Genomic DNA, 15,708 nt, shown 5'->3' with positions numbered 1-15,708 from the left:
AACCCTTGACCAAATCCCAGGCTGCTATTGGGCTCATCTGTAACTTCATGTACACCACAAACTTCTTGTCTGAAAAAAAATTGCGCTTTGAAAACATCACTGCCAGACTTGGACAAGGAATGCTTTGCCAAAGAAGGGCACTGTCTACAGAGCTGCCGTGTATCCCAGGCAATTGGGAACTGGTGAAACTCCAGTTCAGGCAGAGTTGCTGTGACATATCGCGCATGGAGGGACTGCAGTCCTCCAGCAGGCAGAGGATGACTTGAGACTCAAAATCACCCAGCCTTGCCATTGCTCCAGTGCGACAACTGAGGCCTGAAAGAGGCAGGACCGAGCAGCTTTTTCCTGCTCCATTACAGCACTGAAGAAGATGCAGTCCCTGATGCTTTTTGTCTTTGGAGTCTCTCTACCTGCAAGGGCAGGGCTAGCCTTTCCCTTGCTGCTCACTTTGTAGCACACTGACAATCAATATGCTTTGATACTTTTAAGGAAGATTGGTAAAGTGCTAGAACTGGGCAAAGTGCTTTAGAAGATTAAAACAAAGGACATGGCCCCATGCCCCAGGGAGCTTATGTTCTAAATTAAATGAACACAGGCCTGGAAGATTGATAAAGAAGTCATACAGCAAGCAAATCATACATATCCCAATATTTGTAAGCAGGAGCTGGGGCAGAGCCAGGGAGGGAGCAGGGCTGGAAGTGACTAATGGAGCAGAAGAGAAGGAAGATACGGGAGGAGGGCTCAGACATCTGCCGAGCAGAAAGACAGACTCATCGCCGAGACTCTGGGGAGAGAAACAGTGTAATGCTGACAGCAGAGGAGGTATGAAAAACCGGCAGGAGGAGAAGGCAGGAAAGAAGGCATCCTTCTTGGATATAAGCAACTAAACTGGCTGTTTTTCCACCTATGTTTACTTCTCCTGAGTCACTCTGGATCTCTGTGGTAGAGCTGAACTCACTTTCCCCAAGGAAATGCAGTTTTGCTCACTAACACCTTGACCACCCTCCTCCTTGGCCATGTGCCCTGTCCCCAGGGTGTAACCTGCAATATATAACCTATAACCCAGACACAGAGAGCTGGACTGGCCCTGAGCTGGGAGCCAACGGGTACCCTTGCAGAGTCCTGCTTGAAGTCATGCCTCTATCTGCGCACACATTTCTGTTACTGCCAAAGTCCAAGGCCCTGTCTGCCAAGCCGAGATGCACCGTGCGCCCCTGCCAGCTCACCGTGCACTTGTGTGGCTTCTCTCCGGTGTGTCTTCGCATGTGCACCACCAGCATGTACTGAGCCTTGAAGGGCTTCTGCTCCCGCGTGCAGTCCTGCCAGCGGCAGACAAACTCCTTCTTCTCCCCATGGATGTGATCATTGTTGATATGCTGGTAGGAGAGAAGGGAGAAGCAGGTCACTCCTGGAAGAGCTGATGCCAAGCAAAGCACACACAGTCCTCCGAAAGCCAGCTGTTCCCTCCCAGTGCTTGTGGTCAGGCATTGCACCTGGGTCCCAGGTGCAGAGATAACAGCAGGGACACAGGACCCAGCTCTGTGGTCTGGTGTGTCCTGCAGGAGAAGGCACGCAGCACCCAGCACACAGGGCGTTGGGTCCAAAGCAGCTATCAATGGGATGTTTGCAAAAGCAATGGAGACCCATGGGGGTGAGGAACCCTCTCAGTGTCTCTCAGGCTGCCTTATGCCACCATTGGGGAGGATGACAAAGTCATTTTTGTCTCTGCTGAACCCTCCTGTGCTGCATTTACACAGCTGGGAACCCTTTCCTGGAGTGCTGCTGGAGGATGGAGGAGAGGAGGAGACAAGCCTTGGTTGGTCTCAATGATCTTAAAGGTCTTTTTCCAACCTCAATGATTCTATGATTCTAAGCCTGCTTGCGCACCAGACCATACGCCGGCCCTAAGACATCCACCTGCTGTCCAGCGCTGGCGGCTGGCAGGAAATGACAGCATCCATGAGCTATGCGCCAAGGAAAGCTCGGCGGTCTCAATTACTGCTAATTACTCGGGTTTATGAAATCTTGTGCTGGGGTGTTGAAAAGCCAGACCGAGAACAGTGCCTTCATCCACCCTGGGAGGAAGATGAGGGTTGCTTTTTCCCAGCCCAGGGCAGATGAAACCCTGCCGAAAATAAACAGAGCCGGAGACCAGCCCATCACCAGCACTGTTCCTGTGGTGGCCTTGTCTCTCTGAATGGGGTCTCACTGCCAAAAATAATGCCTGTCCTCGCTCCTGTGTTTTCAGCAGACATTCACTGACAGGAAATCCTAAAATAAACCACTTTGGGCTTGGGTTTTGTTATTTTTTTTTTGCGCTGAGATTATTTTCCAGCCCCCGCCTTCGTCCCCCCAGCCAAGGCCAGGCACACATGTTGTGGCTCAGGATGAGACTTTCTCGGGGTGGTGCGGCAGCACAAGGACATAAAAATGCATTAAAACAGAATCACTGACCTTCACAGTCCCAGCTGAATCTAGACCCAGTGTTTTGGGTGCCATGGCCCAGTCCTGGGGGCAGGAACCGGCTGCTTGGGGCACCAGGACTACCCAGGGCCAAGACGAGGTGCGTGGTACCTCAGCTGGTTCCTCGGATGCCATGGGTAAACATCGAGAGCCAAAGCTGTGTGCCAGGAGGGTCGGGGGAGGCTGGGTTTGGGAGATGTTTCATATGTGTTTGGAGCTCAGCTGCCCACGGTTCTGGTTTTATAACATGGCATCAGTGTGAGATTTTAGCCTCAGATGGTAGAAATCTGGTGAATCCCCAAGGACACCCAAGGACACACAAAACCACGTCCAGACTAGACCGGGAAGATATATCTCCTGCCTCTGTTTGTGTGGAAGTCTGACTTGCAACCAAGACTATGCATGGCAGTGCGCAGGCTCAGACATTTGGTCCAGCTTGGGCCAGAGGAAGACACACTTATGAGAAGGGGACTGTAGCCCCTGCTTCAGGCTTATTAATTCATTGTTTGGGCAACAGCTGCTTCCCATCACACAGTGAAGGAGCAGTTGCACAACTCACCACACTTCAGTCGTAGGTCCACAGCCCTATGACTTTGCTTGGGCTTCTCTCAAATTGAGTGTAACCTTTGAGGCTGGGAGCAGCAGTGGTGCTTGGAAAAATATGTTCTCACTCCTGCTGCTCCCCGTTGACATGGACTTCTCCCACAAGCACATTGCCCACTGTGTATGGAGAACGGACTCTGCACGCCCAGGTACTTTACTCTGCACACAAACTAGAGTTTTTCCATGCATGGTGGGATGCCATCTTCTCAGAAGTTGGCCCACGACATCTGTATTTCATTTGCATGTGTATTTTGGGCATCTCAAATCCACAACCCCATGTTACTACTAATCATAGTACAGAAGCCTCTGTCTTTATAACCTTCCAAATTTAGGAAAATCTTGGGACATTCTGTCAAATATTTTTCTTTGGGTTTTCTCTGGAAATAAATTGTGCTGAGCTGCCTAAACTTGCCCTGCATTTTGCTCTGGGCAGAGTTAAAGAGTTTTTCTTACGTCTGAGAGGGAAACACACAAATACTGCTGGACAAATGTGAGCCCAGCCCATCTGACAGGGCTGCTGTGGTTTAACCCCAGAAAAGCAACATCCCATGGCATGCAATGTGCAACCCATTAAGCTCCTTATCGTTCATTTGGCCCTGAAAACCACTTCCAAATCTGTCTGTACTCAAGGACTTGTTGCACCTGAACCACTGACTTCTGGCAGAAGCAGGCAGGTACTAGTCTTAGATGGAAGAAGAGCACATGCCCAAAATTATCATTTAGAGTGTGGTCCCTCCAGGCTGAGATAATATTTGTGTGCAGAGCTTGGGGAAACAGAGACTGACACCTACTTGGTGGCATCTAAACATGACTAATAGAAAAAGGGGTGAGAGCGGATACGAGCCCTCAGGAAAAGGGCTACATGTGAGTTGCACATGAGTGGTCCCTGGCAGGCTTGGAGCCTGGCCGAGGCAAGCAGCAAAAGGCTGAAGGGAAAGGAGAAGATAGCAGGTCCTGTTGCAAAATTTGTTCAATCCAACATTTTGCTGCAAGCAGGAGGGTTTCTGGGGCTGGTGAATTCCCAGCAGCTCTGGGCTGGCTTCAAACAAATGGGACTCGCATCACAGACCCAAAATGAGGACTGGGCTGGGGACAGGATGTGGCTCAGACACAGATCATGTCTGATTTCATAGGTACTCATTCCAAGTTTGAGAGATTTGTTGACCCCAGAAGCCAAAGGAAACCAAACTCTGGATTCCCAGGTGAAGCAAAACACACAAAAGGTTCTTGGAATTAATTAGAACTGAAAATCTGATTAATGACTTAGTTTGGGGATCCTTCAGAGAGCAGTTTTGACACCGGTTTAGGGACATCACTGTGATTACGGAAGCCCCATTTCCCAATTTTCAAAAAATCAACCCACTTTCTCTATTTCGGGCCCTGATGGAGACACTGGAGCATGTCTCAAAACTCCAGAAGTGCTCTATTTTTGTGGGAGGGATGAGCTGAGCAGGTCAACAGCCCCTAAGTGATATGGCTCCACAGCACCATAAAAGGTTTTTGTGGCCTGGACAAGGACTGAGGACAGTATGGACCTGGCCCATAGCTGGTGTAGGTGTGTGTGGAGGCTCAGTGACTATGGCCAGGGAAGAGGGAAGGGCTCAGCCCCCTTCCCAATTTTTTGATCAGGTCCTCTGCACGGAGCCTTCTGTCACTGGGTCATGCACGAGGGAGACTGAAACTGCAGCCTCAGCAGCTGAGAAGAGAGCAACATCAAATAATCTATGAGAGGCTTCCTGCAGCTGAACTCCTCGGGGAGCAGCGACCTGCTTTGGCGGTGTTTATACGTCGTATCTCTGATTTGCACCTTTAGTAGCTCCCAGAGTGAGCTCTGGCTGTACAGCAGCTAGTGATAAAAAATGAGGACAAGTGCACAGAAACCCAAATTTATCGCTGGGGTTTCCTCCCAACCATTACTCACATGGACGAGCTGCTCTTGAGTGTCATATTCCTTTGTGCACCCTTCCCAGTGACAGTTCGTCTCATAAATAACCTCAGGCTCCTGTTTACATTCATCCTTATCTAGATCTTCTTTCAGGTCTGTCAGATGCTCCTGCAACACACAACAGTGCATTGTATAAGGTGAACTTCTTTCATCTGAATTCCTTCGTCACTCATAGATTACAGGGCAGGTATCAACTGATCACAAAACTCTGCTCATTGTGGCAACATAACATCCTTGATTACTGTGAAATAATGAGTTACAGAGTTTTGGTAGAAATGGATCAGAGTTAATGACAAGACACGAAACACCCTGAAGCCATGGTCACAGCAGCGCCTGGCTCCAGCCAGGTTGTGGGCAGTCCCAGGAAAGGCTGGAGAAAGGAAAAGGCTGGCTTTTCACCTTTGGTTGTGTTTGCTGGAGCAAAACTTCTGATCTGGGGGTAGTGGGGGAATATGAGCATGACGAAACCACAGAGCAGTCAGAGCCTAGTGGTTACCACGCTTACCCATGGGTTGAGGAGAGGGGTTTCATTTTTCTGCATCTTTCCACAGATGAGCAAATTATACCCAATCCTTACGTAAAGATTTACACCTTCAGGGTGCTCCACAGGGACAAAGTGGTGAGCCCTCAAAGCACTCCTCTGAGACAGGGAAATTTGGGAAGCTTGAGCAAGACCCAGTGATGAGTGGGTTGCAGAGCAGAGCTCCAGGGGCTCTGGACTCATAAATGAGTTAATGCTGGGCACACTGTGAGCCCTCTCCTTAACTTCTCTGTCTAGCCAGCTCTTCAGTGCTAAATGAAGCACAGAAGATTTTCTTATAGCTGCTATGAGGATTAAAGCATCGGCACGTACACAATAGCGTAGTATACAACATAATTAGTACAATTCAGAGGTAAGGACAGCTGTCGGCTCTGCGTGTGTCAGACACTTGCACTACAGGCAAGGCAATCAGCAGTCAATAGTGGCTTGGGAATTTAGCAATACAAAACCCTGCAGGTTTTGACACCCTTCATTCCCATTCCTCCCAATTACTCCTGCTGCCCAGCACAGAGCGTCCCGCCTCCAGGGCAACTTTAGACAGCAAAGTCTGGGGTGACTGACCACATCAGATGCCGTTCCTCATGATCTGATGCTCCAGTTGGCCCTGTAAGTGTGTAGACACAGCCAGACCTGTCTCAAACTGCCTCTGACTTGCCCAAAACCTATCTGGCTGCCATCTCCTTCCCCACCAACACCTTCCCAATGCCTACTGAGGGGCTGCAATGATTAATGACTTAATGGCATTATATGGCTTGGAAAGTGAGATGTACTGTGCGTAAGTTCAACAATTTTCATTAACTAGCTCATGACATACATGCCAGCTGTGACTTTTCAATTCAAAACTTTAGATATGGAGAGGAAGACATTTGTTTTAATTAGCTCATAATTTAAAAAAAAATAAAATTGTAAGGTGGCTCTTGGGAGAGGAAACTCTAGTAATTTACAGAAAGACTTCTGGAGATTCAAACTATATCAGAGCCCAGAGCAACAGTCTGAGAAAGTTCAAATAGCAGCTTCTTTTTCCTGCAACTCCTATTTGGTTTTAGCTGTGAACATTATTTTTGTTGAAACATTTCTCTCCATGCAAAATGTTGTCTCTGGAAAAGTAAAATTTTCTAATAAATATCTTATTTTGCCAAAATTTTTATACTTTCTGTTGGAAAAATGGAATTGACACCATTTTAGTTTGTTCAAGAGGATTGACTTGTTTCATTTCTGGCTAGTTCAATGTTAATCTGAATCTGTACTGGAGCTATTGTGGTATCGTAAGAGCACAGTAACTCAGGTCTCTCATGCCTGGTGCTCCACTGTGTCTCACAAATCTTGTCTAGATGCATTTTTTACAGCACAAGCCATCATGGGAGATACTGTCTCGCCAAGGATTTTAAACACCCAAACCACAACTCACATGAGGCGTTTCCAGCACAGCATTTCCAAAACAAAACACACACATGCATGCTTTTTTTGGGATGGCTGAGCTTCATACTCTGCAAAAAATGTATCAGTCAATAATTAACTGACTGTAACTCAACTTTTCAGCACAGTCTCCTGCAGAACAGGAATCTCCAAATTTAACAAGTTGCTGTCGCTCAGACCAACTGAAGAGGAGACACCCACTACGTTCAGTCTTATAACCTGTTCTCCTTGCCAAGAATGGGCTGTCTCTTTCAAGGTACTTTCCAGTAATTTCCCAGTCAACACTGAAACGCTGCAAGACGTGAAGTCTACATTTCCCTTGGGGTATTACTTCACAGATCTCCTCATTAGGAACTATTAGACGACCAGTGTGCATTTTCCTTCTCTTAATTTCACCTTGCCATTCTAATCAAGCCTCCTTGCACCACTTTAAATCATTCTCCCCCTTCTTTCAGTGCTTATTTCACATAAGGCTGAGTGGATGAAACTCTGGGGCAGGGCCGTGCCAGGCTGATGCTACCCAAACACTCCCTGCTGTTGGGCACACACCTCCTCAGATTGGAGCAGAGAAAGGAGGATGACAGTCATCGAGCAAGCAGCTGTCTGTCCCACAGCTCTTCTGCTACAGATGCTCTGAGGAAGCAGGTGATGGCTTTCAAATCTTTTTTCATTTGCCGCAAGAAATAAACACATGGACCTATTAGCCCGGGTGGTGACCAAATTGTTGTTTTGAGGCATGTGCTTTTGCAGAAGCGTGTAGATGCAGTCCTAAACTAAAAGCTCCAGAGATATGCCTCTTTGCCCTAATCGTGCTGACTACAGCATGTTTATCTTTCCCTGATATGCTATCTTCATCAATTTTACCAGCCCCCTGATGACTGCACACGTTGCTGTCCCCATGCATCATGCTGAGACCTGCTCCTGAACTAGGGCAGAAGGAGAAATTTGTCATCAACTCTTCCATTCAGTTGACAATAACACAGCCTAATATTTCATGAAAATGAAGTGCCCGGAGCACTTCTGATAGTTTACAGTTGTGATAAAGGATGGTCAGATGGATACTGTCAGCCATTAAACAGTTTGCAATCACAGACCTCTGGAAAGAAAGTAAAGGCCTTTGGGCCCTTCTTGGTGTCAAATGTTGTGTCACCAGTGTAAAGGATGTTTCTAGGAGCAATTCCTTGTTGAATCAAGAATTTGTCCTTTTTTTTTCAAGCTTTCTACCTACATGCAAGATTCCCTTGTAATCTATGTTTGCTCTGAGACACCAATGCTGCTTGCTTTGCAGCACAGAAAACTCAGACAGCATTTTTAAAGTATTCACGCTTGAAATATTCCTTCCCTCCTTTTCTATCCAAGCACAGCAACAGCAAGCTGAGTCCCAAGCACCCATCGAATGCTTCATTCAGTCACTGCAGCTCTGCCCTGTACCTTGCTGGGTTTCCTGCTGCAAGAGACACCTGCCTGCCTGGCAGACTTTGATGCCTTGCTCCCAGCTGCAGCAAAAGGTGCCAAGAGTATCATTCTCAAGGATGAGACCCAGCAGCTTGCTGCCTCGGCCCCACAACACGTCTTGCACCAAGAAGGTTACCTGTGTGGTTGGGGACGCTGGGGGCAAGCCCTCGACTTCAGTCTTGACTTTGCTGCGCTTGTTAATTACTGGATTGACTGTGCTGCTCACGGCCGACTCGCTGTTCTGCTTGCTCTGGGGAAGAAAACCAGGTGAGATATGGCACTGGGGTTTGGGATGGAAGACTGACTGCAGCCCACATCTTCATTAAAAGTTAACTAAAAAATCAGTCAAGGTTGAACTTTAGGAGTGGCCGGGGACAACGGGGTATCAGCCTGCTGACCTGGATTTCACATGAAAAGTACATGAAAGCTCTGCAAAGAAGAGATGGAAGAGAGGGAAGAGTCAAGGACAGTGTCAGCTTCTGCAGGCTCACCAGTGAGCTTGGCCTTGCCACTGCTGCTCCGTTTCAGAGTGATCCAGTCCCTGTCAAAGCCATCAAAACCTTATGCAACCCCCACCCGAGCAACGAATTTATTTCTCAATGCAATGAAATGATTTGTTGAGAAAATGAATTCCTGGGGGGGAGCGGGGGGCTCTGGTTACATGCAAGGGCTTCGGCGTGCTGGGTGAATGAAAGGCTATGTGTATATTTTGCTAAGCTCTTAAAAAATGAGAATAACTTCAGGAGAAAAAAACATGCCATTGTATGTGCATAAAATTGGAACACTAACATTTTAAATACACTCTTGCTAATTGCTCAAGATTGGTCCTGCAAGTTATTAAACAGAGGCGTAAGTCCTGCCAGCCACATTATTTTGGTAGCCAGTTTGTGAGGAGAAAACAAAACCAATCAATCAAATAACCTTCAATAACAAACAGAGTTTGCAGTGCAGCAGCCATGAGAAACCCTAAAACAATAAACTGGTCTGAAAAGTTCAGTATGATACAACTAAAACAACAATTTGAAATGGGTGTGAAATGAGGTGAAATAAGTCTTTGGGAAGAAAAGCAACTTCAATTTAAACTTCCAAGGAGTGAAAACGGGAAGGAAAAATTATTAAAAATGTGCTAGACATATTCACTAAACCTGTGCATGTAGAGGGCTTGGGCACACATGCATGCACCTGTGTGAACTCACAGGTCTTTGCAAGGATGCATTTGAGGTGTGGGATTTCATACACATCATGGCATTCCTAGTTTTCAAAATCTGGCCCCTGGTTTGGCAAATCTTAACAGCAAAAATCAACAGCAAGGATATCCTGAGAGAGAAAGCTACTGAAAAAGAAGGAACAATAAGTAAAACTGCTAGAGGTCCTAGGTAGGATGCACTTATTTGTTAAAGAGGAAAGGAATAAGAAGTTTTAAGACTATTAGCATGGTTCATATCAGTAAAAAAAGGAAGGAGGGATTGGTGAAAGAACTGATGAAGCTTGGTTCACAGTGCTTGGGTGCTTATCTGGCAAAGCACTCCAGCATATGCTGAATTCCCTCTGTTTCAATAGCATATAAGATGTGTTCAAGGAGATTTGCTGCCTGAGATGACCCTGCATATCATGTTCAATGCTTTGATGGATCAAAGCCTTAGGTTCCTGCATGGGTGGGTACGTTCGTGTGCAAGGGCACAAAATTTGTCTGTGACTAGTCCAGAAATGCTTTGCCAGGAGGAAGAAAAAGCAACATAAAGGGTGAGCATGAGTAAAAAGAGAGTGGGTAAAACTCCCACAGCCACTATGAAGGGTAGCACTCATCCCATGGAGAACGTGCCTCCATTTCCCCATGTACCATGCGTGGAGAGGGCCAGGATGGCCATCCCTACCTGGCTGGAGTCAGAGATGCAGTTGCTGTTGCTGCTGATCTGTGCTGGCGGGGGGTTGACGGAGATGACCGCCATGTGCTGCCGTGGGGGGAAGGTCGGGGATGGCTGGATCAGGGGAGGAGTGTGTCCAAAGGCTGAGCTCAGGCCTCTCTGCTGGGTCAGGATCTGCTGGTACGTCACGGGGTTAATGGGGTGGGGGAAGCTGAACGCCGGGCTGCAGCAATAGGAGGAAGAAAACTTATGAGGAGTTATTTTAAACAATATTTATCACATTGGCTAGTGACTGATTCAAGTTTGGCTTCCTGGAGACTCCAGGAGACAGGCTGCAATGCCTCAGCTAGACACCTTCAATGCCACGATAAGCCTGACAGCCTGCTTTACTGCAAAGACAGGATTTGTCTTGTGTGTGCCTCAGCAAACTTGTGAATCATTTCAACCCACGTATGAGACTGATTGTAATTTCTTTGCTTCCTATGTTTAAAAAACAGCCAAAGCCTTTGGCAGGGAGTGCAGGAGAGGATGGGACTTGGACGCATCTGGCTTTGCAGCCCCCAAGACTCCTGGGTTTTCCCAGGCTGACCTGTTCTGCAGACTCGCAACCTTGGGGTTATGCTACCCTGGATATAAAAAACCAGCATCACCTGGCTCACCTGGCACAAATCACAGCGGGGATGAATAACTATCCATTTAACATAGTCCAAAACCATGCAATCTACTCTGCATTCAAGTGAGTGGAGTGCTGGCTCAGGGGACTGCTGAAGTATGTCACCCTTCATATGTAGGTCACTGGTTCAGCTCCAATCTAGGTCAGTGGTGACCAGAAACACCACCGGTCCTGGCTGCTTGGGTGATAACTGGGGGCAACAGGTCCCAGCCAGGATGCAGCAGTCAACAGCATTAAAAACAAAGCGCTGCTTCTGGAAACAAGGGGTTCGCTCCCAGGGGTGAGTCCCCTTGGCAGGAATGGGGAAGCATGGGAGATGCTCTGCTCCCAGTACTCGAGGCAGCTGATGCACAAATCGTAGACTCTAAGCCCCAAAACTGATTATTTGACACCTTTAAAAGATGGCTGTCTTGAACCTTTACACTCACGGTATTTTCTCTCACATCACTAGAACTGCCCACGGTGTGAGTGCTCAGAGAACGTGGCCATAATTAGCAAAACGCTTCATTTCCAATTTTGCTTTTAGAGAAAATACTTATTGCTGGTGACCGTACAATTAGTATTTCTGTTCCAAACCAGTTAATGACAACTTGACCAAAAGAATAAGGGCAAAAATCACTACAGTGTAAAAGAGCTCAGGGAGTTCAATATGTACTGCAGCAAACGAGGTGTGATGGCAGGCTGCTGCACAGCTTTGCTATGTTACAGCAAAGTCCAAAAATGACTTTCTGAAGCACTACTAAGATCTGAGTCTGATAGGGTGAGAACGGATTTCATTTCTGCCACCAAGACATTGTTAAAATAATAACAAAAAAGTCTTTTTGTCCCAAATTGCTGACAGTTATCCCGTTAAATATGTAACCCATTTAACAATTCCTGACATTTAAGATACACCTTTAGAACACCATGAAGAGTGTCAAATTCAGTATTATCACTTGATTATTCCCTCAGAGGCCAACAACTGACCATTAGGTAGGACTCTGTACTCTACAAATTTGTTGAAAATACCAGATGCTACCCTGAAAAGCTTAAAATCTGAGTACAAGATGAGATGCTACAGGCATACCCAGTTAATGACAACAGGTGAAAAGACTAGAAAAATACGATTACCAGACAAGGAGTTGCAATTTGTTTAAGTTAGCATTATGTTTGATTTTACAGTCAATTTCTAAATGATGCTGCTGGATAAAGTAACTGATAAAACCAATGTTACAGTTACTAATAGCAATGTCTCTGTTTTCCCCTACAAATTGTAGGAGAGCATGATCTTTATAAACCCTTGCTTTGCAACATCAGTGTTAATTAGATCTAACATTTTTAACAGTTAAGTAATAAAAAGAATAATAACATTGTGAAACTTGGGTGAAGCAATCACGACAGGAATTGACAGCAGTGAGCTGCCTAGTGTAAGTGCTTTTTAATTAAGATTTGAGCAAAACTTAGATTTGTTTAAAATATGTTTTTAGAATTAGGCTCTTCAATCCGCTCAGGCAACTTGTTTTTTTTTTTTAAAGAATGTGGGCCAATAATATTTTGAGGCAATCTCTTAAATCAGAGGGTTTCTTAACCAGTCCAACCACTCACAATGAACATTTTGTTAGACAAATTTATTCTCTGTTTCTCCTTGCATGATCATACTGTAATTACTGGAAACTTGGTAACCAATAATCCCAATTCAGCAACTCCCCCACCCCACATATGCCACGAAGTACCATTCCACGTGCAAAACCAGATGGGGACTTTGATTTAATACACTACACAGTCCCCGTGTACTAAAGCAGAGGTTGCGAGGAAGGGAAGGTCTCCCTTGCTGGAGGGTCACCGCTTCTTTCGGGGGGGGTGGTTACGCAGCTGAACAGAGCCAGTCTCAGAGCTTTACCTGATTGTCCCAGCAGATAAATGGCCGTAGGAACCACTTGCAGCTGAACTGCTTCTGGAGTTGTTGATATATGCCACGAGAGAGTTTGGGGAGGTCCTGATCATTGTCTGGAGGTCAATGCTGGCGTCAGACAGCGGGGAGATAGACAGGGCTCGTTTTCGGCTTAATCTCGGAGTCACCCGCGGGCTTGAAAACCGGGACACTGTAGGAAAGAGAGACTTTGTCAGACAAAACCAGCAGGCTGCTCCCTTCCTGTGGGACCAGGAGGTGCTGAGACCTGCTGCACTCGTGACTGCTGTGGGATGTTCAGGAGCCGGGAGCAGCGCAGGGACCAGCTGCGCATTGATGGGAGATTTCCTCTCTGCTGGGCACTGAATGACAGGGGTCAGGCAGCACCGCAAATGCTCGCTTGCTTCGCCCTCCTCAGGGGAAAAACAGAAGCCTGTCCATCACCCCCTTTCATCGGCACTAAATTAACTTAAAATTAAAAGGGAAAATGCCCTACAAGGTTTCCATGAGCGCAGCTGCCCCCGTTGACTCGGTGGCAGGAGCAGTGAGGCCAGAAGAGCTGCACGTCAGAGCTGGGACGACCCTTGGAAATGGTGTGTGTGCTTGTGTGCGGAGGGAGCGGAAACCAGACGAGCACAAGCACAGTGCTGAGCATCCAATTAATGAAGGAGGCGAGGCTCCAGGAGCCCCGAAAGTAAATTAAGAGTTTTAAGAAAACCAATTTGGCAGCTCAGGCACAAAGTTCAAGCTCTCCCCCTCCAAGGGGACCTGCCAGCGCCTGGACCCTATTAGCAATTGTCAATCATTCAGGCATGAAGTCATTTCCAACCCTGCCAGTCCCGTTTGTGGATTTGCAATACATGGCAAGTTACTACTGTACAAATTCGGCCTCCCCCAGCGTTTCGGCACTGCTAACTGGAACGAATGACTCAATCCAGAGGAAACTCTGCCCAGGCCTGAGCCACCTGCAAATCTCCGAGGTGGCATGGATGGAGGCTGGGGATGGGTGATATCACAACATTCCCCAATACCAGGGTACCAGATCCAAAGCCTGGTCAAGCCCTAGTCCTGCCTGGAATGGCTCATCCCTCCACAGCAATGAGAGAAGTGTTCAGGTAAGGAGTTGCCTATTTAAAAAAAAAAAAAAAAAAAAAAAAAAAGATTTATAAGGACAAAATATGCCACTTGGCCATGGGGTCTGGCTGTTAATCCTCATCATCCACCCAGGGATGCTCCAGCTCCTTCCCTCAATGAGGGCAGAGCTGTCTTACTACCTGGCTTTTCCAGCAGCGGTCTCCCCAGAAAGCTTGCTGTGGGTATATCTTATTAAACACTGTGAATAAAACAGTAACTTGCCCAGACAGACAATATGAGCTATCTTCCTCTACTTGGCTGGAGGGACGACTGATTTTGGTTGCGTATCACCAAATACAAGCCTGGAACTATGCAAGAGAATAAACTTTCTGTCCTGACAACAGTGCTGGTATGTAAGTGGGTGAATGGGATGTACAAGGAGGTAAAATATATCCTGCCAGCGTGACCAAATAGTTTCTTGATTTGTGTTGACTCGCAAAAGTTTGTGTCAACATTTCCCCGAGACGAGTGGCTGGGTTGCAGTCTCCCAGTCTCCACATGACTCACCCGCGTACCTAAGTGGCTCTGTCATTTCCATGCCTGGGTGCTGTGTAATCGATGAGGTTTAGTACCATCGTCCCCTTATTACCCACAATGTCCCTCATTGCACAAGACAAATGACTTGCCCAAGGTCCCACTGGAAGTCCAAGGCTAAGTTGGTACTTGAACCAAGCACTCTTGTGCCTTTTGTCCTATACCTATGAAGCATCAAGAATTGCTAGGTGCAATACTGACAATATTGGGAATTTCTCCTAAAAATCAGGTTGTTGTACATCTGCTGCTGAACATATTCTTCTTATAGTGCTTTGTATAACCACATTTTGCAGCCCCACAGGGCAGGGACAAGCTTGAAAACATGACTTAAGGATCAGGTAGTAAACAGAAACAACACACAGGTCTGTAAAATTCACCTCCTGAATGTTAAAGCTGTCCCATGATTTGGAGGGACTAGACTCAAACTTTCCTAATGCTTGCGGCTGGCAGTTTCCAGCCCTGTTCTGCCGTGGTGAGTGGCGCTTCCCTCGGGAGCTGGAAAAGGAGCAGCCAGTTTGCAGAGCCACTGTGGATGCAAAACCAAAATGAGCAAACAAACTCCCCTCAGCAAAGGCTGGCCCTGCCTGAAGGCTGGAGTAGAGCATTCCCAAACTTCACACTTGGTTCATGAAATTTGGGCCCTGCCAGAGCCCTGGACTGAGCAACATGAGGTTTGCGTGGGTCTAGATCATAATGGTCAAAACTGTGCTCTGTCTGCAACATACTAATGTATTGATTTGAACTAATTAAACTTTTTTTTTTTTACTTTTTCTTTTTTTTCTTCTGACTATATGGCATCGTGATTCAATACATGGTCCATGACCTGGGAAGACCTGGGTGCTGTTTCCAGTCCTCCCCAGATAGATCTCCTTAAGCAAGTTGCTGCTTCTTTCTGTGTCCCTATTTCCCAGCGTCATCTATTTAGATGAGCTCCATTAGACGGGGTTTGAGTTTTATTCTGTATGTATTGCACCTAGTGCGATGGAGCTCCATCTCAGCTGAGCTGTCAGTGTTTCTGTCCTACAAATAATATGTGTCTTTCCAGATATAGATATTGTTTTCTGCATTTGCATTCCCACAGTCTCCTCCTCCTCTAACAGAAGGAAGCAGGCCAGATTTGACAGTCATATTTATCTCTGTTACTCCCACACCTCAAGGGAGATCTGTTTATTAATGTGCCACTTCCCTTGA

At 46.7% G+C, this 15,708-nt stretch overlaps 1 protein-coding gene across 8 annotated transcripts in view; it reads right to left on the bottom strand.

The window, feature by feature from the left end:
* GLI2 (GLI family zinc finger 2) overlaps positions 1-15,708 on the bottom strand; it is a 195,224-nt gene that overhangs the window by 16,546 nt on the left and 162,970 nt on the right. For all 8 annotated transcript variants that reach the window (XM_075757032.1, XM_075757033.1, XM_075757034.1 and 5 more), the window contains 5 exons: positions 12,841-13,042; positions 10,298-10,511; positions 8,560-8,673; positions 4,988-5,119; positions 1,227-1,376 (listed from right to left, as the gene is read on the bottom strand). In XM_075757032.1, coding sequence (XP_075613147.1) covers positions 1,227-1,376; positions 4,988-5,119; positions 8,560-8,673; positions 10,298-10,511; positions 12,841-13,042 — 812 coding nt within the window. The remainder of the gene's footprint in view (positions 1-1,226; positions 1,377-4,987; positions 5,120-8,559; positions 8,674-10,297; positions 10,512-12,840; positions 13,043-15,708) is intronic.

This window comes from Balearica regulorum, chromosome 6, assembly GCF_011004875.1.
Source record: "Balearica regulorum gibbericeps isolate bBalReg1 chromosome 6, bBalReg1.pri, whole genome shotgun sequence".
In the NCBI taxonomy this organism is placed as follows: Eukaryota; Metazoa; Chordata; class Aves; order Gruiformes; family Gruidae; genus Balearica; species Balearica regulorum.
This window is presented reverse-complemented; position numbering and strand designations above follow the sequence as displayed.